The following is a 27,835-nucleotide window of genomic DNA, read 5'->3' on the forward strand; positions in this document are numbered from 1 at the left end:
TTTATATTATTTGAAAATTTCTTCAAATTTTAAAATAATTCAAGTTTTATAGTATTAGATAGTAGATCTAATCGCTATTTTTAAAAAATTAAATTAACCTAATTATTAAAAGGTATCGTTTTAAAAATAATTTTTTTACCAAAAAACAATTTCCACACCTAGGTAGGTGGATTTCAAAATGATAAAAACATTTAAAGAATTCGAAATCCAATATATTAGAGATAATAGGTTTTGATTTTTTTTTAATCAGGACTTTGACATTATATTTAGAGTTAATATCGTTTATCTTCTTTGAAATTTGTTTTTTTTTTAAAAAAATAACTCACTTATATTTATTAATTATATATATTTCTTTTGAAAATTATGAAAAATAACAAAGATACTTTTTAATATCACATACATTGATTTCATGTTCGTATTTTACTTACATTTAACTTTTAAAATTGTAAGAATTTATTTGATTTATTTTTTCGTTTTGAGAAACCTCAAGACGATAAATATAATATTTTAATATAGTTGGATTTTTTTTTTGTAATTATGATAAATTTGAAGAGAGTTATATGTAATTATATTTTATATTTAATTTTTCATTTCGTGACGCTTTATTTATATCAATTACAATGTTTTGAAGCAAAATTATTTTGGGAAAAAATGTCATTATTATTTTACAAGGATTTTTTTAGTATTTTTTCAAATACTTTAGGCATTCATTTTTTTTAATCATGCTAATGCTTTAATTTCTCAAGTAATAATGTTATTTTAAATTGACGTGCATGAAATTACATTGAGTAGGTCTCTTGTGAGACGGTCTCACGAATCTTTATTCGTGATACGGGTCAACCCTACCGATATTCACAATAAAAAGTAATACTCTAACATAAAAAGTAATATTTTTTCATGGATGACCCAAATAAGAGATCCGTTTCACAAAATACGACCCGTGAGATCGTCTCACACAAGTTTTTGCCAATTACATTGCTATCTATAAACAAGTATGTATTCGAAATAGATTTATTTTGTTCTTGTTTTTTAAAAAATATAGAATAGATTTATTTTGAATTCAGTGTATCATATATTATCTTTACTATATCATAAAAATTAAAATATAGATAAAATTAAAAAAAATTGAGTATAATTTAAATAGATAATAATAAATAAATAAATTATGAAATTGCATTTTGGTTTTTTTATGCGTATACTGTAATAAAATAAAAAGCCGTCACCCTCCGTCCGTCCGCTGTCCGACGGCTTTTCCAATCTCTCTCTCTCTAGACCAAATCAGTCCCCAAAATTAATTGCAACTTTTTTGTATCTTGAATTTGATCGAGATCTGCGAAATTAGCCATTGGATCTGGTGGTTTGCTGGATCTGAGATGGCGCTTTCGGGGATGAGAGGATTGTCCGTGTTTATCAGTGATGTTCGGAATTGCCAGAATAAAGAACAGGAGCGGCTTCGTGTTGACAAGGAGCTGGGCAACTTGCGCACGCGTTTTAAGAATGAAAAGGCGAGTCTTTCTTCATTCATGCATTTAAAAGTGTTCTTTTAGCTATGTTTCCTCTAGTGTTTAATTTTTTTATTTTCGGTATGTGAGAGCTCTAGGATGACTTGCAAACCTCAGTTTTGAAACTGGACTCGAGATGTGATTCAGGGATAATGTAATCAGTTTGTAATTTTACATTCCTGGAATTCGGGTTGATCTAATCGGGAGTAATGGCTTGATTTTTTTAATATATATCTAAGGTTTGAGGGTGGAGATTAAGCAGTTGGAAAAAGCTCCTGTGCGTGTAAATTGGTTAAATGAGCTGGGCATATTGAATTTATTAAGTTAATTATTTGTTGGTTACTGCCAAACTGTTGATTGGGAGAATTAGATACACCGGGGAAAGGATTTTATCTTTTTTCAATTGTTCAAGACGCAAGTATAATAGTTCTAGCCTAAAGGAGTCCTAATACCTTAGATTTGGTAATCATTTGGTGAAGAAATTGGAATTGGTAAGGATTATAAATCATAGCTTTTGAAGGAAAATTTTGGTTTTTCAGATGTTATCATCTTCACTTCATGGATGAGATGTATAATGGAGGTAGACTAGCTGCCAGTCTGCTGCGTTTCATTGAAACTTTTATCTCACCGAACCAACTATATCGGCCTTTTAAATGGATTACGGGTTGCACATCTGGCTTCATTTCTATGTACTGATGTAAGCAACAAAAAGAGAATGAATGAGAGGCAGACATTGATGCAGATCATTGGATGGGGACCATGCAAACATTTATTTGGAATTTAACATTTTCTTGACACTGGTAGACACAAGTTTCAAATGTGTAGTGCTCGTGAACTGTATTCTTGGATCTTTATGCTTATCTATTCAATACAAAGCAATGTCAAACGGATATAGAAGGCGGCTGCATTTGTTTCCATGATTACGAATTTTGATAGCCCCTTTGTACTGAACTCATTTGTGTTAACTGAGCAGGGTCTCACACATTACGAGAAGAAAAAATATGTCTGGAAAATGCTTTACGTATATATGCTGGGTTATGATGTTGATTTTGGTCACATGGAAGCGGTTTCTTTAATATCTGCTCCGAAGTACCCTGAAAAGCAGGTATTATTTGCTAGAAACTTTTGCATAATCATAGTTAACCTGCATCCCATGACTGTTAATATTAGTGCTTTGACTTTGTAAGTAGCCAATAGAATTGATAAATGAAATGTGGGCCTGCATATAGTTGTTATCAAGACTGACTTTCTAATATTTTTTGTAAAAGGATTATGTGTTAATAATTTCCTGTTGAGGTTCTACCACTTGACTATTTGGTTAGCTGCATTTCGATTAACATTGGCCTACAAATACTGTTTGATATAATAACGGTTCTTTGAAGAAAATCCTTAATCCATATGGAATATTAAACGCTGAACTTTGTAGTTACTAGTTCGTACATACAGTTCAAGTGGGAGATAATGATAATTGTATTTAGTAATGATATTCTACTGGAAATGGTCAGTCAGATTTTACATAGTTTATATCTTAAAATAGTAAATGATTGATATTAATATTTTGTGGAAAAGCCAGAGGGAAAGAAGTTGTTGGTTTTACCACTGCGATTAGCGAAGTGTGAGTGTATTATGAAACCACAAATAGACTTAACTCTAAATACCCTGATATAACCAACTATTATTGTCACTCTATGCCAATATATGCGTTTTTTACTGTAAAATACATTAACTCATCACCACCATGATCTGTAAAATTGAATTAGAAATCTTGATGGATAACTTTGTTGATATGTTTAGAATGTAATGCTTTTAGTTGGCATGCTCTTTCTTGAGTATGAAGGTATGCTGTCAAGTGTCAATAGAAAAAGATGAATATATGGGATATGTTTGATGGTCATTATACGAGTATCTGAATGTTCTCAAGAGGATTAATGTGTTTTATATCTGGAAGAGTTCACAACCACTTTCCTTTATTTTCTTCATTTGGATATTTTGGAATCAACCGAGAATGAATTTATCTCGATCCGTTTATATTATTACTTTGGCCAAAAGTTGCCTGACAATGATATATGATATTACCTATACTCATCTTTCTTTATGGTTGGATCAACAATAAGTTGTAATCTTTTCTTCATTGAATTTTTCTTGACTCGTATTTTTCAGGTTGGCTATATAGTCACGTCATGCCTTCTCAATGAGAATCATGATTTTTTGAGACTAGCAATTAATACAGTACGGAATGATATTATTGGTCGTAATGAGACTTTTCAGTGTCTAGCTTTAACACTGGTATGCGTAGATCTACTCTTCTTCTCTTTATGTATACCATGTCCTGAATTTTATTTCTTTCCTTTACTGTGTCCGATCCTGTCATTTTGTTCAGGTTGGAAATATTGGTGGGAGAGAATTTGCTGAATCCCTAGCTCCTGATGTTCAAAAATTACTCGTAAGTGAATACCAATTTGAAGGCTCCATGTTGACTATTCAATGATGCTGAACGTTTATCTTGCTCCAGATTTCAAGTAGTGTCAGACCACTGGTGAGGAAGAAGGCAGCATTATGCCTATTGCGCCTCTTCAGAAAAAATCCTGATGTGGTGAATGTTGATGGCTGGTAAATTAATACATGCCACTAATTTCGTGTTTATCTGTTGAATGCATGACAAAGCTATCACCAACTACCTTCCTCTTCGCAGGGCGGATCAAATGGCTCAACTGTTAGATGAACGGGATCTGGGTGTCTTGACTTCTTCGATGAGTCTTCTAGTTGCTTTAGTTGCAAATAACCACGAGGCATATTGGAGTTGTCTTCCCAAATGTGTTAGAATACTGGAAAGGCTTATCAGGAACCAAGATGTTCCCCAAGAATACACATACTATGGTATTCCATCTCCTTGGATTCAGGTTTGTGCTTATCTTGATCTCCATTTCTTGACCGGAGGTGATATTAGTCTAAATTCTATTTTTAAACAATCGATGTAACCTGTTGTCGTATCAGGATGTCTTTTAAAATGCTTTCTGGTCTGATTTCACTAAGAAAGTTTTGAACTCTTGCAGTGCATTGTCCAACCTTATCCAAGAATGGATTGCTAGCCTCAAATTAAATGCCTTAAATTACCTGAGGAATATGATTGACATATAGAATTGTCTTTGGTTACATTAAATATAAGATATCCAAGTGTAAAGTGGTCAGTTAAAATTTGAACTTTTATCCAGGCCCATCTGTGGAAGTACTACTTTGGGGGACTTTAGATTGTTAATGCAACTGGTGGCCAGTGATTTTACTTGAGAACTTTGTTGTGGTGTCAGATTTGGATGATGCATTAGCAGGATTTGAAGAGAGAAGTGGGGGTTTCTGTTGACCAAAAGAGTAGGACAGTGCTAGCTAACATTGGCCATGGGCTATGGAGAGAGATTTACTGTGAATGTGATGGTGTCTATTGAGCGCAAAGGCTAGTGGGAAAGAACAGATGAAAATTGAAACCCACTTTGCTTTTGTTTAATAACAACATTTGCTACCATCTATCTATTTATAAGCAATAAATCAACAGGGAGATAAGGGGGAAAGATCGTGTTGTTGGGTTGACCAAAGAGCAGGACAATGCAAGCTAGCACTGGCGGTTTTGGGATGAGTAGAGAGACTGGCAAAAGCTGTTACATATTCTTTCGACTGTGTAGGGGATGCGGATAGAGCAGATGAAAAATAAACCTACCTTTTGTGTCAGATAATGATGGTAGCGACCCTCTGATCATAATGACTGGTCTCTAGTTGGTGATTTCTGAGGTAGACCTGATGAAAAAAAGAAAGAAATTTGCACGCATGATTAATATTCTTCATGGTCAAGCTTTACTTTCCAAATTTTTTATATTTAGCACAACACAGTTTGATGAAAGATGAGCCCAAAAAGGGTATTTGCATTGTTTATTGGTCCCTAATTAGTCAATTTGCAATTGATAAATCTCATGCATTTTAGTAGTGACACCCTGATAATAGTTTTTATTCTTGAGCTAGGATTGTCAATAGTTTTCAGCTACCTTGAGCACATTTCACATATTTGAGTTAAAAGAGGAAGCAGTCATTATTTTTTTCTTGATTTGTCTTCCTTGTTATCAGATGAAATAAATTCATGTGCGCTAAAGTTTCAATCTTAAAAGTAGCAGCACATAAAAGAACCTCTCTGGATTTACACTAGTATTTAATTATCTCTTGATGCTTTTAACATATAGCACTGCAGGTTAGGACAATGAGGGCCCTTCAGTATTTTCCAACCATTGAAGATCCAAACACTAGAAGATCATTGTTTGAGGTCTAAGTTAATCTTTTTATGTTTGTGATAACCATATATTTAAGTTCTAAAAGAATTATGATGCCATTTTTATATAGGTGTGTCAGAATGTGCTCTTGTATTATGATCTAGAATCTCCTTAATTAACTTTTTTTGTGATCAGGTGTTACAAAGGATATTGATGGGAACTGATGTTGTGAAAAATGTGAACAAGAATAATGCATCACATGCCGTTCTTTTTGAAGCCCTTGCTCTCGTAAGTTTTGTTTCACGATTTCATTTGGTTGTTTACTTAAAATTGTTGAATAGCAGTTGAACTTAGGGGTTTTTTTCTCTTGTCACTTCCTATATGATTTTTCACCTAAAATGCTATTCAAGTGTTTGCTTTTGCACACATAATGTATATGCTTTAGGGGAACATCTCTGCGTATGGTGGAAATGGTTGGTTTGTTGTATGCGGGAAGAGGGATTCTCTCCTCTCCTCTCCTCTCTCTCTCTCTCTCTCTCGGTGCATTTTTGTAGATAATAGTTCTCGTGTCTACTTCTCGACTGTAGGTCATGCATCTTGACGCAGAAAAGGAAATGATGTCTCAGTGTATTGCATTGCTTGGTAAATTCATTGCTGTTCGGGAACCTAATATAAGATATCTTGGTTTGGTGAGTTGTTAGTTTGTTATGAAATGTACTATGTTGTGATTGCCTTTTTCTTTCTTGTTTTCAATAATTTGATTCATTATTTCGTTTTGTTAGTTTGTTATGAAATGTGCTGTTGTGTAACTGCATAGATCTGAATATTCCTTTGGTGCAGGAGAACATGACCAGGATGTTGATGGTCACAGAAGTACAGGAGATCATCAAAAGACATCAAGCCCAGATCATCACTTCCCTGAAGGATCCTGATACCAGGTCGCCTAAATTGTTATATACCAGAGTTACTTATCTACCACAGATCATCAAAAGCTTAGGTTTTCTGACAAATGATTATTTCTACAGTATTAGGAGACGTGCACTCGATTTGCTATATGGCATGTGTGATGTCTCTAATGCAAAGGACATAGTTGAAGAATTATTACAGGTGCATACTTGCACGAGTGGCCTTCAATTATATTTGTTTGTTACTTTAACCAACCAAGATGGAATAATAGGCTGATTTTCATCCGGTTTCAGTATCTTAGCACAGCAGACTTTGCAATGCGTGAAGAATTGTCACTTAAAGCTGCTATTCTTGCTGAGAAGTTTGCACCTGATTTGTCGTGGTATGAAATTTACCTAAAAGACGTTAAAATAGACAATGTCTTTGACATACTTAAAATATGAAACTAATGCTGATGGAATGTCCTCGATATCATCATTGAGTATTTTCTTAAAAAATATGGTGGTCTGTTGTATTGAGGTTGTACCCAATATGCTTTTTATGTAATCTTAATTTTTTGTACCATGGCAGATTTAATTGGACTATATTTAATGCATTAAATGTACTGTTTCAAAGGCAAATATGCAAAACCCTGAGGGCTGTTTTCTCTACTTCTCTTTTGTTAGAGCAGAGAAATAATTTTACGAATTGCAGGAGAGTAGAAAAGAATTTCCACATAATGCGCTAGATTTGTGTGGGTCATCCGGGTATAAAAATTATGAAAGGATCATTTATGTTGTTAGATATTGGTTCACTGTTACCGAGGTTTAACAAATTCTGAAAGGTTCATTCTATGTTGTTAGTTCTTGGTTCATTACTGCTGAACATCAACTTTGGAGCCTGTCAAAATGAGCTACGTGGGCCTACTGTGGTGGTTAAGGGGTTAGAAACAATGGTGGAAGGGTAACCCTTCAACTCTAATGTTAACTGAAGTATTTGAAGGTCAAGTTACGTTGTTGATGTCTAGTAGATGTCAAGAAAATCTGGGATCAGATTTATTCTCTTTCCATCAATAGAATAAGCTCTATGTGAAATTATACAGATCTGATAGGTATTTACATTGTTTATATGACCGTCTGTAGCAAACTTGATATAAGAACATCTCTCTCTCTCTCGTTTTCCAGGTATGTTGATGTGATTCTTCAGTTGATTGACAAGGCGGGGGATTTTGTCAGTGATGACATTTGGTTTCGTGTAGTGCAGTTTGTGACTAACAACGAGGACCTACAGGTAATTGACTTGTTATTGTCACTTATGTAGCTGCATAGAGTTTTTGTTTCTGTAAAATGACATTTTCATTCTGCTCATGTATTTCGTTTTGTAATTTTGTCAGCCTTATGCAGCATTGAAAGCCAGAAGTTATCTTGATAAGCCTGCTACCCACGAGACAATGGTGAAGGTGTGTTGCATCACCTGTGGTTTTAATGTTATTCAATTTTTTATCGGGGTGAACTGTAGCTGATATGAATTGTTTCATGCATATTTTGTGGGGCTAGAATTTGGCTAAATTTCACTATGTGCTTCTTGATGGAAGAAAATATTTTTTATTGAAATTCCTCGTACATGTGATATTACCTGCTCCACCATATGCTAGTAATTGTAGACTAGTCCTCTGTTCTGTTTGTACTATTAAAATATGTATGTTAGATGTATTGTGGTTGGAACATTAAATGAAATGTTTCATAATTTTTTTTAAAAAAGGTGAGTGCATACATCCTTGGAGAATATGGCCATCTTCTTACCCGACGCCCTGGGTGTAGCCCGAAAGAAATCTTCTTCATCATAAATGAGAAGCTTCCTACCGTTTCGTAAGTGCATTTGTTTATCTTCTGTTGCAATTTATATTTTCCTTCTACCTTGTTTAACTGTATCAAATTCAACCAGGACTTCAACAATTCCTATTCTTCTTTCCACATATGCAAAAATTCTGATGCACGCCCAACCACCAGATAAGGAACTGCAGAGTCAAATTTGGGCAATTTTTAACAAGTAATAACAAGAAGTAATTTGTTGTGTTAATTTGTATTAGTAGTATGTCTGGGTACTTACATTAGATGACCAATTGTTTGTTTTAAGGTATGAAGGTTGCATTGATTCTGAAATACAGCAAAGGGCGGTTGAATACCGTGCACTGAGTAGGAAAGGTGCAGCTCTAATGGACGTACTTGCTGAAATGCCAAAGTTCCCTGAACGGCAGGTACAAAGACGAGATTTCCAGTATGGATTTAGAATCTGTTTAGCTTATACTTTGTACTAAGTTTCTCTGAGGGCCTTTAATTTGATTTGAAGATAAGCTTAATTCTTTTAGCTGCTATTCTGACTGTGTAAGTATTTCATTCTAGTCTTCATTGATAAAAAAAGCTGAAGATTCTGAGGCTGATACTGCTGAGCAAAGTGCAATTAAATTGCGGACACAGCAGCAGACTTCTAATGCTTTGGTAGTCACTGATCAACTTCCTGCAAACGGAACACAACCTGTTGGCCACCTTGGTATTGTGAAGTTGCCTAGCACAAGTAACACGGTAAGAAAACCTTTTCTTAATAGTGGCAAACTATGCTGTAGATTTGAGGATCTGATTATCTGACCATATTCATGTACGGAACAACAATCATCTATGTCAACAGGATGATAACACTTCTGAACAAGGAATCACACGTGAAAATGGCATTCTGACTGTAATTGATTCTCAACCGCCCAGTACAGCTTCTCTTGATCTCCTTGGGGACCTTCTAGCCACACTGGATATTGTAGGCCCTCCATCTACTACACACCAGTCTGAGCCAAGTGTGGCATCTGGTTTGCAAAGCGGTATAGGAGCTGATGCTTTGGCTATTGAACCTGTTGAAGAGCTTGCAAAGAATGTCCAGGTATCACTTTCTTCAAATCACTTATAGACATCTATGCCCAGGTTACCTAATGGTGGTATTATCTTGGGAGCTTAGTACAACGCTTTCACCAATCTGTCTTTATATCAGATATAAATCTAGAAACCAGCACATGATCTTATTGACCTGTTGTCAAGATGCGTAAATTTAGTGCCACAAATTCATATGTGGGTGCTTCTAAATGTTTACTTAGGCTTCTTTGATTGGCTTACTTTGTGTAGATAAACATTTTGAAATGAAATTAGATTTTTCCAGAGTTCATCAACCATTTTTAATCACTAAACCAAGTTTTAGGTTCTGTGATACCTTAATTGGTGATAATATAATGATTTGGCTTATTATTTAGCACGTATTATTTGCCATTGACAATCATATAGGGACTAGAATTTGGTTAACTTTCCCATTTAATATATTAGAACCATTTGTATGTGTGCATACTTGTGTAGTCAGTAGTGAGATACAGAGATTGGGTCCAGTGGGCCTAATTCGCTATATTTTCAAACATAACCAGGATCAAAGATTGATTATGGGATATAAATTCTTTTTGGCCTTGCAATTCTATAGTAATTAAAGTGTGTGTTTAGAGAAGATTTGTGAAGTTCTTAATTGGTTGGAGATAATGCTGCAACACCTCATTGTAGTTGACCTCTCATGATTTTATTCCCCCGACTACATTATGCATGCAGCCAATTGGTGATATTGCTGAACGGTTTAATGCTTTGATAGTGAAGGATAGTGGTGTATTATACGAGGACCCTTATATTCAGGTACACCATCTTTTCATTTGTTTTATCCAATTTTTATTTGTAATGGATCAACTTCCTATGCATCACCAATTGGTATTATTAGCTGATTGTTTCCCAGCGGTTGAGTGTCAAATTTTCTGATATATTTCCAGATTGGCATAAAAGCTGAGTGGCGAGCACATCACGGGCGACTTGTTCTCTTCTTAGGAAATAAAAATGTCGCCCCTCTCCTCTCAGTTCAAGCTATGATATTGTCCCCTTCGCATTTACAGATCGAACTTTCATTAGTTCCCGAGACTATTCCTCCAAGGGCACAGGTTGGATAACTAAAGATTTCCTTTTTCTCATCAAATCCTGTTTTCCAGTCGCTTTAATCATGTTTTACCGCTATCTATTTTTAGGATTATATGATCAATACAAATTCTCTTGTTTTCTTAGGTTCAGTGCCCTCTTGAAGTTATCAACCGTCGGCCAAGCAGAGATCTAGCTGTTCTGGACTTCTCATACAAATTTGGAACCCATGTGGTATTGCTTGAGAATTTTGTAATTATTAATGAAGATATTGTATGTGTACAGCCACGTACACTAAGTGTGCGTGAAATGATTGCTCACATTGTTTTCAAACTTTACATATGGGTGTCTCCACCAGCAGGTCAATGTAAAGCTTCGCCTTCCCGTTCTATTGAACAAATTTCTTCAACCAATCTCACTTTCTTCTGACGAGTTTTTCCAACAATGGAGATCACTCTCCGGGCCTCCATTGAAGCTGCAAGAAGTTGTATGTGCTTGGTGAATTTTATCTTCAAACTCCTATAATATCTTCTTAACTCGGAGATAAAATATCTGATCTCATTTTGCATGAGCTTTCTAGGTGAGAGGTGTAAGGCCGATGCCACTAGCAGAAATGATAAATTTATTAAACAGTCTTCGAGTGATGGTTTGCCCAGGGCTGGTAAGTGCTTTCTCCTTGTTATTTCCGCCTGATACAACAGTTGAGAAATTATTATGGCCTTTATGTTGTTGCTCTGATTATTTTGATTCCCTATGATTTCGCGTTCAGGATCCGAACACAAATAATTTGGTTGCTAGCACAACTTTCTACTCTGAAAGCACACGAGCCATGCTATGTTTGGTAAGCTCTAGTCTATTTTGAGTTTTTGTTTTCTAGCCATCTCTTCAGGTACTACAGTAACTGCATAATCAGCTGCACTAACTGCATAATGAGCATTGGATGAAGAATGCGAGAACCAGCCTTTGGCCTTGCCAACATAATTCTGGCTTCAATATAGTTTATATTTGATCTTTTCAATGACTTGTAAGCACATGACATGCTAGTAGATTCTACTGGGTAAAATTTTCTCATTGTAACATGTTTCACTGCAGCAGCTCGTGTACCAAAACATTTGAATAATTGGAACATGAATTTATCTGCATTCAATCAAATGACTTCAAACTAAAAAAAAAGAATCAATTTTATGAGTACATAGCTCCCAACACCTGACTTTGAATTTGTTTGGTCTTCATCATTTAGATGAGAATAGAGACAGATCCAGCTGATCGTTCCCAGTTGCGGATGACAATTGCTTCTGGTGATCATTACACTTACATTAGAGTACGTCTTTAATGTCCGAGTATATGTTTTCCGATTATGCATCAGATTATGTTTGCTAAATGATCTTCAAACCATTTTTAGGTTGAAGGAGTTCATTAAAGAACAATTAGTCAACATACCCATTCCTTCCACGCCTATGCCTCCTCAAGCTCAACCAATTAGTACACCCACAACTGCAACATCAGATCCTGGGGATCTTCTTGCTGGTTTGCTTAACTGATATACGTTGACATGGTCAATAGTAAAAACTATATTATGTAACAAACAATGTTCTTATGGCGCAACTGCATCGAAATCCTTAAAATGCAAAAAGGGCAGCAAGAACATGATGCAAGAGCTCGCGGGGAAGATGGTGAATCTGTATGGACTCGGCTTTGCGTTGAAGTTACAAATCTTGGAGGTTGTGAGGTTTTCATATTCTTTTGCACAATTTTATTGTGCCGTGGCGGCTTCCTTCTTTTTCAATAGATGTGTAATATTTTTGTCATCTGTTTTTTTGTTTCTTCTCTAGTCAGGTTTTACATCCATTTGTCTCTGTAATGTGAAATATCGCACTTGGAAATATTTGAATAGTAACGCCAGAGCAGACGTATTTGTTTGTTCATGATATGATTCTTATTAGGAAGATATTTTGCTCGTGTTAGTTTGTCTTGCTAAATTTCAGCGTCTGTTTCTGCATTTACTTATTCAGTTGAATAATCGGTTAATAGATATATGACTATTGTGGACTCGATGTATGAGTTTATCCTGAGCTAAATAGTTTGTGGACACCAATAATTTTACCTAAATAGAACCAGAAACTGAGTTGCATCTATCCAGTTCTGTTTCTCGGCCATTTGTTGGCCTCAAATCAAAACTAGTTCGTCTGATGATCAAACAGTGGCTAAGTTTTGGCATCAAGAATGATCTGTCTAACGGCAGCAACTGTTGCAATAAGCCCCAGCACTGAGATTGATCGTGATGGAACTCACTGAGATTGATCGTGATGGAACTGTCGGGGCAACGTTTAGAGGCAATTCCTCACTTAGAGGGTCTACGAAGACACTTTCCAGAATTTCGTTGGTGGGTTGCGTATAAACCTGCACCAAGGATTGCATGTTAGCAAGTGAGCCATTTTTGTTTTACACAAGGCGCAACGGAGCTTCTCTAGCTCCAATGCATTGAGTCAAATTCATAAGCGAATTCAACTCTGGTCATAAGTTCATAATTATTATTTTTAAAATGTTTTATTTAATAAATACATACACATATATTATATAGACAAAAACTTGTGTCAGACGGTCTCACGGGTCGTATTTTGTGAGACATATATCTTATTTGGATCATCCATGAAAAAATATTACTTTTTATTTTAAATATCGGTAGGGATTGACCCGTCTCACAGATAAAGATTCGTGAGATCGTCTCACAAGAGACCTACTCTACTATATATCACAAGTTTTTTTTGAATAAATATTTTCAGCTTTACAAATTTTAATAATAGTTTAGTCATGTCGAACTTTTCGATATGTGCATTAACTATATAATCTTTACCAATATAGATGGAACCAACAGTTGCACATGTGCTATAGAGAAGACATAATACCACAGAAACCAAGTTGATATGCCTCGACGAGTGAAAAGAAGGGACGTGAGCCAAAATCAGAGTCAGCTCGCTGGCACGATCGTGTAGGGCATTGTGGAGGCCAGTGGTTGAGCTCCCCACACACTGGCCCCAGAAAAATCAAAACAAATAATATTGGATTTTAAATATTTTTAAATTTTATTATTTATTTTACGAACAAAAAATATATATTCTTTATAGATATTTTTAGGATATTAAAAATAAAAAACGATACGGAGAAAATAAATATTAATTTATTAAAATTTCAACTTAAACTAATATTTCAACTTTTAGCTAAACAAAATTACATCTCAGTTTTTATTAATAAAAACTGAATAAAAACTTTTTTGGAATTTTTTTTTCTTCATATTATTGACTTGTAAATTCATTGATAGTTATGTCATCATATTCTTTTTTTCAGCGTTCTACCAATCTTGTAATAAGAAAAACATGACAAGTGACTCTCAAAAAAGATTATATCTATGATATCCAATTACTATGTCGCATGTTGAAAAGGCCAAATGCTACACTTGAACACTAAACTATTAATATTTCTCTTTCCGTTGATGATAAAATTACACATTGTCTTTAATTTTATTTCTACTATTATAAAACATTGAAGCTATATCTTTGAAAATAATGATAAAAAAAATTGTGGTTTATTTGATGAGCTCGTAAAAAAATGTTTTGCTTTTACATTTCAGACGTCTTAAAGTCTGTATAAAATTAAATTGATTGATTTGTCAACCGAACTTTCTTCCAAGTCTGATCAAATACTTTAATCCCTAATTTTAATTCATTATATTTTAGGATTGAAATAATTATATTCTAATTTCTCAATATTTTTAAAGTTTTTTTCATGCTTAATACAAATTATGACAAAATCTCATTATCTCTATATTCAACAATTTAATAAAACATATTTAAAATTAGAGGAATGAAAAAGGGAGTGATAGGGTAATAATTAAGTGCCAGAAAATATTTTTGTAGTATCTTTAAATGTTTTTAATTAATAATTACATTTAGTAATAAGATCTCAATAATTTTCTTCGAGCTGAAAAGAAGACGCAACAATAAAATTATAAAACGGATTGAAAAAATCTTTATATAACAATATCGTATTAAGAAAATAATGAAGAGAATTCCAACGAGTTTCAACAATTCGTACAAGGGGTTACAAAATAGACATCATATCGGGTAGCAACGCCCTATTTTCCAAATTAATCTAACATCTTCTTTCCTTGTGGATTCGATGTATGAGTTTATCCTGGTGTGGCACGTTTCAGCATCAACTGATGAACTGAATCACAAGAATCCAATTGTTCTGCTTCTCGTGCATGCAATCGTTGGCCTCAAATCAAAACTAATTTATCTGATGATCATCATCAGACATTGGCAAATAATCTGTAAGATTTGGCATCAAGAATTATCTGTCTAACTGCTGCAACTGTGGCGACAAGCCCCAGTATTGAGAAAAACACAGCAAACGTTATATTTAGCCAGAAAACAGGGTTTCGCTTGAATGCTTTGAATGTGAGGTTGAAGAAAACAAAAGGAAGCACGAAGTCGAGTGGCATGAAACCAAAAGCCCCTATCAGCGCATTGATGTCACCAAAAAATGGAAGCATCGCGGCTATTATGGTTGCAACGACGACTGATATCGATCGTGATATCAGTCTCGGAATGACATTTCGAGGAGAAAATTCTTTGCTTTTAGGGTTTGCAAATGCCCTCTCCAACACTACGTTGGTGGGTTGCAAATATACCTGCATTAAATATTGCATGTTAGCCCTATTGCATGAATTCAAGTTCATAAGCCAACTGACCTATAGTCAGTAAGTCACAACTACTATTATTTTAAATGTTATATTTAATATATAAATAAATATATTTTATAACAGTTTGTTTTTGTAAACATTCTGTTTCAGCAAAAAATAAAAATAGAATGGTAGAGTAACTCAAATACTCAAAATGCATGAGAATTTAGTATATGCAATGAGTGTACTAAGACTAGGGTTGCCAAAGAATTATTTTCCGATCATCGGCTAAGATTCCGGAAAAAAAGGATTGAATTTTTTTTAAAAAAATGTGAGTTAGTGTATAAGACTGCGAATTTACTTACAAGAAGACCAAAACTGAAAAATATGCAAGATAGGGGACTAAAAACCTTTTTACCTAAACTTGAGTATATTAATTACTATTCAAGGCTTGATACGGATAATTGGTGCATCCAAAATTCTTACCACGCCGACTGCTGATAGCTGCAAGATAGTGAAGATATTGGTCATCAAAATGAACCATTTGGGCACCAACGGCCCGCCGAGTTCATCCAAGAAATTGGAGAGAACGAGGCCCTTTGCTTGATTTCCAAAAGCCCAATACCCGGAGATCGCCACACTGAAAAATGTAGCTGTCACTACTGAATAGCAAATACACAACCCTTTGAACATCTTCCCCTTTATTGGTGGTGCCAATGTTGCCTTCATTATTGTACATACCGTAAATCATGGGGATTGTGCTAATGTATATACAAAGTGAAATTAATACAGATAACATTGAGTAGCGATCACATATATACCTGAATTTCTGGGATAATCCCATTGCCAAAAGTAGTTGCAATAATGGCCAGCGCATTTAACATACCAAATATACGAGTTTCCTTGTTGCTATTCAACGAATAGTCCTTTCTTGGTCCCTTGGATGAACTTCCTGGAAAAAAGAAAAGAAATTCAGTTTTTTTCAAGATTTTTATAATTTGCAAAACATATTTTTTATAATAGCTTGAAATAGTTGGACTCTCCAAACAATTCTCTTGCCTTAACTGGATTCAGGGATCTATTTGTTATAGAATCTTACCAATATAGATGGAACCAGCAGTTGCACATGCGCTATAGACAAGGCATAGAACCAAAGAAACCAAGTTGATATGCCTCAACGAGTGAAAAGAAGGGATTTGAGCCAAAATCAGCATCAGCCCACCAAATATAATGACAAATTGGTAAAGCTTCATATCTCCATCTGGACTCGATAAAACATATATCATCTGGAAAAATGAACACACGGATGTTTGTATTATAGTCCTCGTCAAATCATATGTTTAATCTGTCTTTTAAATCTGCTCGAAACTAACTTCATAGCTTGTCTAGTATTTTGATTTCATTTCAAAAATCATAACTCCAAGAAGGTAACAATGTGTATCGACCTTCAAGCATTGTCCTCCCAAGAGTATACAAGCCACAACTGCACCATAGCAGACAAGGAACTGAATTGGGCCAACAAAATACATACCCCATCTTTGTCCTGCATGCCAAATATATATCAAATAAAATCTTAAAATAAAATAAGTAAATAAAATAAAAGACAATAAATTAAGTAGCTGCATGACGTTTCACGGGGACTCCTGTTCAAAAACACGCGGATATGATAAAAAAGACAACATATTTTTGACCAAATCTTCTTTTAATAAATGTTTTCAGAAAATATACATTTTTTTAATGGTACACATTCAGCGATTATGTCGGGATTGAGTTCGGTGGGTTATAATATTTTAGAACTTTGATATTGCAATATAATAATAAAAATTTATTGTATTTTTTTAAAAAAATATGTAAAATGTAAACTCGACGGCTTACTCTCAGTCTCAGCAAACCCCTAGTATTTCTCCCCACATCTTAGGTCAAACTTGGTGGACGGGCAGGCACCAATAAATGTTATATTTTTAAATAAATGCAGGAAGACTTGGAAGTGGTTCTCGAAAAGGAAAAGAAAACATTCTAATAAATGAGTTTACATACTTTTATTTCAAAATCATATGAAATCCACTTCTTTAAAGCAAAAAATTACGACAGAAATCGAATTACGTTACCTATAATATCATGGGCCATGTCGCGAAACGTGAGATGTCTACGACCCAACTGGGCATGATGTTCGAGCACGAAAGAGAGCAAATTATAGGAATAAAAAGTGACGAGTGCTCCGATAGAAAGGCTCAAAACTCCGGCAGTCCAACCCAGTGAGGCAAATGCATATGGAAGACTCAGCAGTGCAGGAGCAACGATCGATGTTGTCAAGTGGAATCCACAATGTACCCATGATCCTGTATTCATATCTCACTTCAAATCATAATGATTTGATTTTAATATATATATATATATATCCCATTTATGAATATTTTCATTTTGAGCTTCTAATTCAACTAAAACAAAATCCTTTTTTATTACAATATATATATATCGAAGATTTTGTTTTAACTTAGATTCGAACTCATGATGCGCTATCAAGATGGTGGCACTTTCTTAATAAATTTTATTTAATGATCATTTGAAAAAAAAAACCCTTAAATCTTATATCGTGGTGTGTGTGTGTATATAATATATATATGAAGAAATGGAGAGTTCGCGAAAAACTCAAATCGCAATATTGTCATTTGAATAAATAATACGGAGAATTATGTTTATATAACTAAGGTAAACACAAAAAGAGTAAAATGACTAATCTATAAGTATACGATACTATCAAAACAATTAGATATATTGACTCAATTGTTCCAATTACAATGTAACAACCGGTCAAATTAACTGATTACATTGCCATGCTAATATTACATCTAAATTTGAGATGGATGGAGTACAAGTTTTGGTGGAAAATTGATTCGAGAAAGAATGACTTCATTTTCTAATTATTCATTAAACAACTCAATTCTAATTTCTATCTAACTGCAAAACTGTAAGAGTTTTTTTTCAAAAAAATAAAAAACTAAAACTAAAATAACAATTTTAAGCCTTTCTATTTAGTTCTTCGTTTCTTACTTGGAATAACAATCCATTAACTAATGAAATTACAAAATATTAGTTTGAAAGGAAAGAATTTTGGGGTGTCGGAGTTCAGACACTTGATTAATCAAGATGATGGGAATTCATAATGAAACACTTCATCGATATATATACCTCTGGATTTAAGAACAAATTGAGCACCAGCATCCAGAGTGGGAGCTTTATTGGTATCATTATGATGATGATGATCATCTTCTTCCCTGGGAAGATTTGTGGAGCTTGGCACATTACTCCCCATCGATGGCCCAATGAATCTCCCTCCTCCCTCCCTCTATCTGTTAATGGAGGTTGTGTATTTATTTATTTATTTATTATTTATTTGTTGGTCTTCTGTTATTAATTAATTAATTTGTCCTATGTGTTTGAAGAATCGTGGAGATGAAGATATCGAGAATATTTAATTATTGTTTTTCTTTTTCCCTGCTGATGTAATTAAAATATTTTTGATAAAATAACAATTTAAGGGTCCAAGAACTCTAGATAAGATCAGGAAAAAATTTACGAAAACGATCTATTTTACACACTTTTCCATATAAAAGTTCTCTAGAATAATACATCATGTTAATGTCTACTAAAAAAATCTTTTATAAAATGATCTCACGAATCGATTTTGTGAGAGGGGTCAATCTTACCGATATTCACAATAAAAAGTAATATTTTTAGCATAAAAAATAATATTTTTTCATGGATGACCCAAATAAGATATATGTCTCACAAAATACAACCCGTGAAACCGTCTCACATAAATTTTTGCCACAAAACACTGTTGAGTCGAAATTTTATGTCAAAGACAACTCATTACGTTACTCAGAGAATAAAATTGAGATTGATAAAATTTAAACTACAGAGTTTAAGCCCACGTGACTATTGTTGTCACATTTTGAGTGGAAGAACTTCGTCAAATGGTTATTGATTTAAGTATTAGAGATTTTGGCAAAAATTTTTGTGAGACGGTCTCAAGGTCATATTTTATAAGACGGATATTTTATTTAGGTTATTCATGAAAAAATATTAGTTTTTTATGCTAAGAGTATTACTTTTTATTGTGAATATATGTAAGGTTGATCCATATTACAGATAAAAATTCATAGATCGTATCCCAATATACCTAGTAAGAGGGTTTTTGTTGGCTAATCTAGACACTTTTAATGTTTGTTTTTAACGTACTTGACGATCCACAAATTTTATTATTTTTTTGTTGGAGTGGGTTTTTTTTAAAAAAATATAATTAGTTTTTTAAAAAAATAAAATTTTAAGAGTGTTGCAAAAAAACACATCAATTTTTTTTCAACGGAATTAGGTATTTTTATTTAAAATATTGCATTGTACTTAAAGCATATGTATTAGTCAACTGTCAAAGATATTTGAGACTGAAAAAATGAAGCTTGTCTGGATTTGTTTTATCACGTAATTTAAAATTTTAATACAAAAAACATATTTTTAATTAGAATATGTAGAAAATAAATTTTTATAAAATTAAAAAAGGTTCAATTAAAGTTATGATGGAAAAAAAAAATTTAATGAATTATAATTTTTTAAACGTTATGAGTGAAATGTGTTACAAAAGATTGAACAATTAAACAAAAAAGGCCTTGATTCTCGAGAAATATGAGAAGTAAAAAAGTTATTTCGTGAAATTTGTTGACAATGTTTTCTACAATTTGTTTTTAGTTTAATAAATAATCAGAAAGATATTTTTAGGGGAAAAATTAAAATTTAATCTTTTTTTCCCCTACAATTTGTATTTACTGGAAAGGATATTCACGTGTCCCGACGTAACATCTCGCAAGAGTCTTTTCAAAACAATGGCCTCTAGTGAAAAAAAAATGTATTTTTTATGTTAAGAGTATTATTTTTTATTGTGAGACGGATCTCTTATTTGGGTCATCCATGAAAAAATATTATTTTTTATGCTAAGAGTATTATTTTTTATTGTGAATTTCGATAGGATTGACCCATCTCACAGATAAAGATTCGTAACTACTCCTTAAAAAATCTCGATCTTTTGGACCATTCCCAATCGAACGGCTATTATATTTCCACGCAAAATAACAAAATATGTGAGTCTATGAATCGATTTCGAATACGAAAGGCCTGGCCCAAACTTAATTAGACCCAAATTCAATTATTTCAGGCCCCCTTAAATGTTTATTGGGCCCGATATCAAATCGTTCCAAGAAATATGATTTTCGGATTCCAAACAAAGCTTTTCAAAGAAGCATCCTCCCTCCGGATCATTTGCATGAAAATATGTTTTAGTAAATTTTTCTTTTTTATTACGATAGGGGTTGGGTTTTATTTCTTTGAACGCGGATTTGAACTTATATCTCTCTTCTCATGGGAGATATTTATGTTATTCGGGGCCGGAACTTCTATGTAGCCGAAAAGATCCTAGACGGAGTCCAATTTTTTTCGTATCAGAGATCATGGAATACAGACAGCTATGATGTTACTGCATCATCGGTGTTCACAAGTTCTAGTAAATCCAAGTAGCTGAATTTATGTTTTATTCTTCACCTAATATTCAATATATTACGGTTTTTTTTTAAAGGTTTGACTGGTGGCAGTACTTGATTGGTTTTGGCCATTGTTTTTCCATATTTTGTTCACACTGTGTAAGATTATACAAGATTGTATGTATGTGATGGGCATTTTTTTGTTTTTATATAGAAATGTTGAGAAAAATTAAGTGACAAAATTTCAAATACAGAAAGTATTTCTCCCAAATGAATTGAATCCGTCATTCCCAAATATTCCCCCTAAAATTGAGCCTTTAATCTTGCACTGCCGACACTTGAGATAAATTCCTCGTCTTAAATTTTAATCGGTCCTTTTCAAAAAATTGAATGCACAAAACTCCACGGTCCACTAGAGATTCTTCGTATTTTGTGCCACTTATTTCGTTAGTGGATTTTATGTTTTTTATATTGGTAAAATCTACGTTTTTATATTATATAAAATCGAATTTTTGTTACATTCTTCAAGTTTCCAAAGTACTATATGTTTTAATTTACAAATTTACCCCCTCGCTGTAGAATAATAATGGATGGTTTAAAAGTCAATTAGGATGTACACAATTTTATTCTACTATTGTTTTTACGTGTGTGTATATGCCTTTCCTAATTAATTCATAAAAGATACTCTAAATTTAATATATATATATATATATTAAATTTAGATATATATATATTAAATTTAGAGTATATAAATTTAGAGTATCTTTTATGAATTAATTAGGAAAGGCACGTGCTACCATATGCTTTTCCAGCATGTTAACATGCAAGCAACATGTCGTCACCTCACCTAATTTTCATTTTCAATTTATTAGAAAAATTTTGTGAGAAGATTTTATGGAACGGATTTCAAATCCGGCTCAATTCAAAAAAAATATTATTTTTCTATACTAAGAATGTTACTTTTCCACTTTATGTATGAATTAGATTGATTCGTTTCACTGAAAATAGATTTGTGAGACTGTTTCGGAAGTTTCTAACTCTGCAATTTATACTCAACTCACTTCTTCATTTGTGCTTCAATGTATTTACCATTTCCCATTCGACTTTATGCTTAGCCTGAAATCACTTCACGTGGAATAAACATTTATTTATCGAGAAAATTGAGCAAGGATTTATTTATCATTAGGAAAGTAAATATTATTGGAATATTTTTCATGAAACAAATATTATCTTTTGAATATTTTTGAATTTCAATTTTGTTGCTAATATATTATGATGATGTAATTTGTCGTGTTTCTTGAAAATTAATATTTGGGGGTTAAGTGTGACAAAATCATGCAGCTTTGTCTTTGTATATCCGCATTTCGTGGTAATTTGATTGACCCAAATACTGGTTAAATTAGTGCATGGACACGACTTTTTCTGGTGGATTAAAGTGTGGAAAAAATGGTTAATCACGCATTTCACGAAGAAGTAACATGCGCTTGACCCAACTTAATTGACATTCAAATTACTTTGTTCCTTAATTCATATCTCAATTTCTAAATATTGGTTTTTGATGTTGCTTAAATCCGAGTTGCTAGCTGGAAGGTCAGATCTTCACTTGGAGAGCTCGGATCAGACATACGAAATCTGAAAACATGAACAAGAACGTTAGAAAGGGGCCGTAAGGTTGTTCCGGTGTAACCCCTACGACGCTTAAGTCATAAAATATAAAACAGAGAGAATACTATGTGCGTAAAGTGAGTGAGTATATGAATGAATAAACAATGAATGGAACCTGGTATTTATAGGAGAAGAATAAAGTCCTGATTTGGTAGGTCTAGATTCTCAGAATCTTGGACGGAATTGGATTAAATCTTTATGGGTTTTACCTTTTTGGACTGGATTTCTGTGAGCTACCTGTTAGCATACGGGCAAGAGCTCTCACGGGCCAGAGCCCGTCTACAATCTGGATCCTGTGGGAGGTCGGCTCGGGAGTTCGACCAAAACTGGCGAGAAATCGGCCGAGATGACCTTCCGCATGCTCTCCTACCAACTGCACGTGTTTGAGAGGACCTCCTATCGGGGTTCTATCATAAAGATGACCTCACAGGACTTTCTGAATATTTGGCTCCTACCTTTCTGGGCTACCGAGAGTGGGCCAGATCTATCTCCGTCCAAGGGTATCAATTTTAAATATTATTCTCTTTAAATTGATAAGTATACGATCTTTTAAAAAATATAGATGTTGTTTTAACAATTAACATGTACAAATAAGGAAAAATGATTATTGTATTTTGGCAAATAAATAAAAAAAATTCTGAACACTTTATATCCAATATTTTTTGTATAATTCAAAATTACACTTCATTAATGTTTATAATACATCAAAAAACATTATCTATTGCAAACATTTCAATAAAAGTATATATTTTCGCTATCTTATTTATAAAAAAACTAATATTTAAATAACTTATATACCAAATATTTTACCTTAAATCGGTTTTTCACTTTTGATTTCAATTAGTATTCACTTCTTAACCGTCTATAAATTAATCACTTATCTAAAATAAAAATCTTTTGCAAACACTCCCCGAAACATACCATTTTATGCATATCATTCAACATTCTATATAAGTTTTATTTCATATATTAGTTTTTTTACAAGGAAAAAACGTCTTAGATTGATAAATTAAAATGATTTAGTCCATGTGAAATGTCGTGTAAGGAGCATTTGAAGAGAATATTCCGCTCTTATTCGTTGAATGACTCGTGACTCATTTGTTTCTATATGTGTTAAGAGTATATTGTTGGATCAATTTATTTATATGTGCTTATATGTGAATAATTATGTGTTGTGGGTTGTCTATTAAGTTAAGCCCAAAATAAAGTGATCAATTAATGTTTCGGGTTATTGGGGTTTAATGTATCTAATGGGTTTTGGGCCTTTAATGTGTAATTTTCACAACACATAATTATTCACTTATAAACTCATATAAATAAATTGATCCAACAATCTCCCACTTAGACTATATGTGCAACTTTATAATTATGTTTGTGAAAATAATCTTATGAGATCAAAATTGTTGTCATTCCGAAATGTATCTATAATCAATCCTGGTCCATCAATCACATCAACATAGGATCAAAGCAGTCTTCGCTACACTCAAGGTAATTAGAACCATTAATGGTCACATATGGCAACGCAACTGAATGACATGGATCATGAAGTGGATGTGTAGCATGGAAATTTCATGCAATGTGACCGTAACATGATTTAAAGTTTGATCTCAATAAAGTTAAAGGGAGTCAAAATATTTTAGAGGAAAATCGAAAATTCTGATTAAAGTTTTTTGTTTTTTCAAAAAAAAAAGGTACGGATTCGGGCCGGGTCGTACGGAGCTGCGACGACCCGACCCGTACGGATTCGGGTCGGATCGTACGGAACCGGGTCGACCCGACCCGTACGGAATTTCCGAAATTTAAAAAAAAATTTCGGTTAAGGTTAAATGTTCATTAATTCAAATAATGATAAGGTTATATGTATTTTTTAAATTGATTAATTGAAATAAAATGTCGCCAAAGCGACATCTTTTATGGAAATTAATTTTATTTTGAAATACAAAAGATTTTGGGTAAATGTAATTTATATGAATATTGATCGGCCCAAAGGAAGGTTAATATTTAATATAATCACATATGCAATTGTGGTGGTAAACATGTGATAGTTGTTCGTTTTTCATGTGAATAATAAATCGGCCCAAATGAAGGTTGTTATTTGACATGATAGTTACTATCAGTGTTTGACTGCTGCACCAGGATATCACTTACAAGTTAATCTTTTGTCCAAAGATGAAACATTAATGGAGTCACGATATTTTGTTTATGGGGTTTACATTATTTGAATTTATTGATTATTTTATTTGGATATTTGGTTGAGAATCTATGTTTTGTTTTTTGTTCTCTGTTCAGATTTGACTCCTGCAAATATTCATTCCAACATAAATTTTATTCCTATGTTAAATGGCTCGAATTTTAAATCGTGCTAAGAGAATTTGTTGATAGTTCTCGGAGTCATGGATTTAGACCTTGCGATAAGGATTGACTCTCCACCCGTCATTACGGATAAGAGTACCTCTGATGAAAAGAGGGAGTTTGAAAGGTGGGAGAGATCGAATCGCATGTGTATGATGATCATGAAGAGGGCCATTCCAAAAACATTCAGGGGCACAATGTCTAGCGACATTGCTACGGCTAAGGCTTTCCTTCAAGACCTCGAAAAGAGGTTTGCTAAAAGTGAAAATTCTGAAATTGGTACACTTTTGTCAAGCCTCGTTTCCATGAGGTACAGAGGTAAGGGCAACATCAGGGAGTACATTATGGAAATGTCTCATCTAGCTTCAAGGTTGAAAGCACTGAAGCTTGACCTCTCTGAGGACTTGCTGGTGCATCTAGGTTTTAATATCTCTTCCTCCTCAGTTTAACCAGTTCAAGGTGAGCTATAACTGTCAGAAAGAGACTTGGTCTCTGAATGAGCTCATCTCGCACTGTGTCCAGGAAGAGGAAAGGTTGAAGCAAGACAAGACAGAAAGTGCTCATTATGCCTCTACCTCGAAGGTTAAAGGAAAGAAAAGGAAGGATAAAGAAGCTGCGGATACACAGTCTCCGAAGAAACAACAGAAGAATCCTAGTGATTTTCAAAGTTCTGGTTGTTTTTTCTGTGGCAGTGATGGGCATATGAAGAAGCAGTGCAGTAATTATCACGCTTGGCGTGCTAAGACAGGTATGCTTCTGAATATGGTTTGTTCTGAGGTTAATTTAACTTCAGTGCCTAGACACACGTGGTTGATAGATTCTGGTGCAACAACTCACATCAGTGTATCTATGTAGGGTTGCATGGATTGCCGAAAACCAAGTGATGTTGAAATATTCATCTATGTTGGTGACGGCAACAAAGTTGAAGTTGAAGCAATAGGAAAATTTAGATTATTATTAAAGACTGGAATATATTTGGATTTTTATGAAACATTTGTTGTACCGTCTTTTAGACGGAATTTGATTTCCATTTCTGCATTGGACAAATTTGGTTATTCTTATTCTTTTGAAAATGGAATATTCAGTTTGTTTCTAGATTCAAAATTGGTTGGTTCTGGTTCTTTATCAGGATACGATAATCTTTATTCTTTGGATGTTATTGCTTCATTTAATGAATCCCTGCAAACAAGTAGAGGCACTAAAAGAAAATTAACCAGTGAGAATTCAGCTGCGTTATGACACAAAAGACTGGGTCATATCTCTGAAAAGAGAATAAAGAGACTTGTGTCAGACGAAATTCTCAAACCTTTAAATTACACAAACTTTAATAATTGTGTTAATTGTATAAGAGGAAAACAAACCAACAAAAGAAGATTTGAAGCCAACAGTGTTCAGGCGTCTTAGAACTTATACATACTGATATTTATGGACCATTACCTTTGGCTTCTTGAAATGGTCAACAGTATTTTATAACGTTCACAGACGATTTTTCAAGATATGGCTTCATTTATCTCATTCATGAAAAGGCACAGTCATTGGATGTGTTCAAAAACTATAAAGATGAAGTTGAAAATCAACTTGGCTTAAATATTAAAAGCGTTAGATCTGACCGTGGTGGTGAATACTATGGTAGATATGACGGTTCAGGTGAACAACGTCCAGGACCTTTTGCTAGATTCCTGGAGGAATGCGGTATCGTCCCACAGTACACTATGCCGGGTTCGCCCATTATGAATGGTGTTGCTGAAAAAAGATGAAACAGAACGCTTAAGGACATGGTGAGGAGTATGATCAGTCATTCTGCCTTACCAGAATCACTCTGGGGAGAAGCACTAAACACCGCAGCATATATCCTTAACAGGGTTCCAACTAAGGCATCGAACAAAACCCCTTATGAACTTTGGACGAGTAAAAAGCCCAATCTTAAGCATCTGCACGTTTGGGGATGTCCAGCTGAGGCAAGGCCTTACAAGCCTAATGAAAAGAAACTGGACTCAAGGACGGTTAGTTGTTATTTTATTGGATACTCTGAAAGATCCAGGGGGTACAAGTTTTATGATCCCACGAGTAAGTCGATTTTTGAGTCAAGAAATGCCCGATTCTTTGAGGATGTTGAGTTTGCGGGGGGAGATAAAGTAAGGGATATTGTCTTTGAAGAGGAATATGTAAATATTCCCACATGATGTCTTGGACATTGATCAGGATCATATTCCTCACTTTGACCAAAACACAATACATGAAGACAATATTAGAGATCCTCCCATTCCAGATGAACAAACTCAAGCACCTCCAGAACGTATGCCATTAAGGAGATCCACTAGAGAGCGGAGAAATGCAGTGCCAGATGATTACATTGTATTTCTTCAAGAACATGAGGCAGACATTGGATTGATGGAGGATGATCCTATTAACTTTCGTCAAGCCATGGAAATTTCTAACTCTCAAAAGTGGAATGATGCCATGAATGAGGAGATAAAGTCCATGAAGGACAATGACGTATAGGATCTTGTCCCATTGCCTAAAGGTACGAAGCCCATTGGTTGCAAATGTATATTTAAAATCAAGAGGGATTCGAAAGGCAATGTGGAAAGATATAAGGCTCGTCTTGTCGCTAAAGGCTTTACACATAAAGAAGGCATTGATTATAAAGAGACTTTCTCTCCGGTTTCTTCGAAAGACTCTTTAAGGATTATAATGGCTTTGGTGGCGCATTTCGATCTTGAGCTTCATCAGATGGATGTAAAGACTGTGTTTCTAAATGATAACATTGATGAAACGATTTATATGGTGCAGCCAGAAAATTTTGTGTCCAAAGACACAAATAATATGGTTTGCAAATTAAAGAAATCTATCTATGGGCTCAAGCAGACATCTCGACAATGGTATTTCAAATTTCATCAAGTTATCATCTCGTTTGGTTTTGAGATGAATTTGGTCAATGATTGTGTGTACCATAAGTTCAGTGGGAATAAGCATATTTTTCTGG

General features: G+C 34.0%; 2 protein-coding genes across 2 annotated transcripts; one reads left to right on the forward strand and one right to left on the reverse strand.

Moving 5' to 3' along the window:
• Positions 1-1,212: 1,212 nt before the first annotated feature.
• LOC142553536 (AP-2 complex subunit alpha-1-like) lies at positions 1,213-12,584 on the forward strand. The gene is given in 28 exon segments (XM_075663869.1): positions 1,213-1,505; positions 2,476-2,607; positions 3,663-3,788; positions 3,883-3,945; positions 4,015-4,112; positions 4,195-4,402; positions 5,734-5,805; positions 5,948-6,040; positions 6,340-6,441; positions 6,593-6,690; positions 6,778-6,859; positions 6,952-7,040; positions 7,822-7,927; positions 8,031-8,096; positions 8,399-8,505; positions 8,582-8,686; positions 8,774-8,894; positions 9,040-9,219; positions 9,323-9,565; positions 10,270-10,350; positions 10,482-10,646; positions 10,768-10,854; positions 10,982-11,107; positions 11,201-11,281; positions 11,390-11,461; positions 11,861-11,926; positions 11,928-11,941; positions 12,023-12,584. Coding segments are annotated over 28 exon segments (3,054 nt in total). The 5' UTR covers positions 1,213-1,373; the 3' UTR covers positions 12,162-12,584.
• A 2,062-nt stretch (positions 12,585-14,646) lies between these two features.
• On the reverse strand, positions 14,647-18,686 carry LOC142553537 (GABA transporter 1). Its single transcript, XM_075663870.1, has 7 exons — positions 18,491-18,686; positions 17,410-17,640; positions 16,747-16,844; positions 16,401-16,587; positions 16,123-16,253; positions 15,788-16,024; positions 14,647-15,310 (listed from the first exon to the last, which is right to left on the reverse strand). The coding sequence occupies exons 1-7, from the start codon at positions 18,612-18,614 to the stop codon at positions 14,930-14,932; spliced, it is 1,389 nt and encodes a 462-aa protein (XP_075519985.1). The 5' UTR covers positions 18,615-18,686; the 3' UTR covers positions 14,647-14,929.
• Positions 18,687-27,835: the final 9,149 nt, after the last annotated feature.

The sequence above is a fragment of the Primulina tabacum genome, chromosome 8 (assembly GCF_025594145.1).
Source record: "Primulina tabacum isolate GXHZ01 chromosome 8, ASM2559414v2, whole genome shotgun sequence".
In the NCBI taxonomy this organism is placed as follows: Eukaryota; Viridiplantae; Streptophyta; class Magnoliopsida; order Lamiales; family Gesneriaceae; genus Primulina; species Primulina tabacum.

Coding starts and splice junctions, on each gene's coding strand:
- LOC142553537 (XM_075663870.1), bottom strand. CDS start 18,614: ATGGGGAGTAATGTGCCAAGCTCCACAAATCTTCCCAGGGAAGAAGAT. Junction 17,641..18,490: donor ATTTGTTCTTAAATCCAGAG/GTATATATATCG, acceptor ATATGAATACAG/GATCATGGGTACATTGTGGA. Junction 15,311..15,787: donor AGCTATCAGCAGTCGGCGTG/GTAAGAATTTTG, acceptor TATTTAATGCAG/GTATATTTGCAACCCACCAA.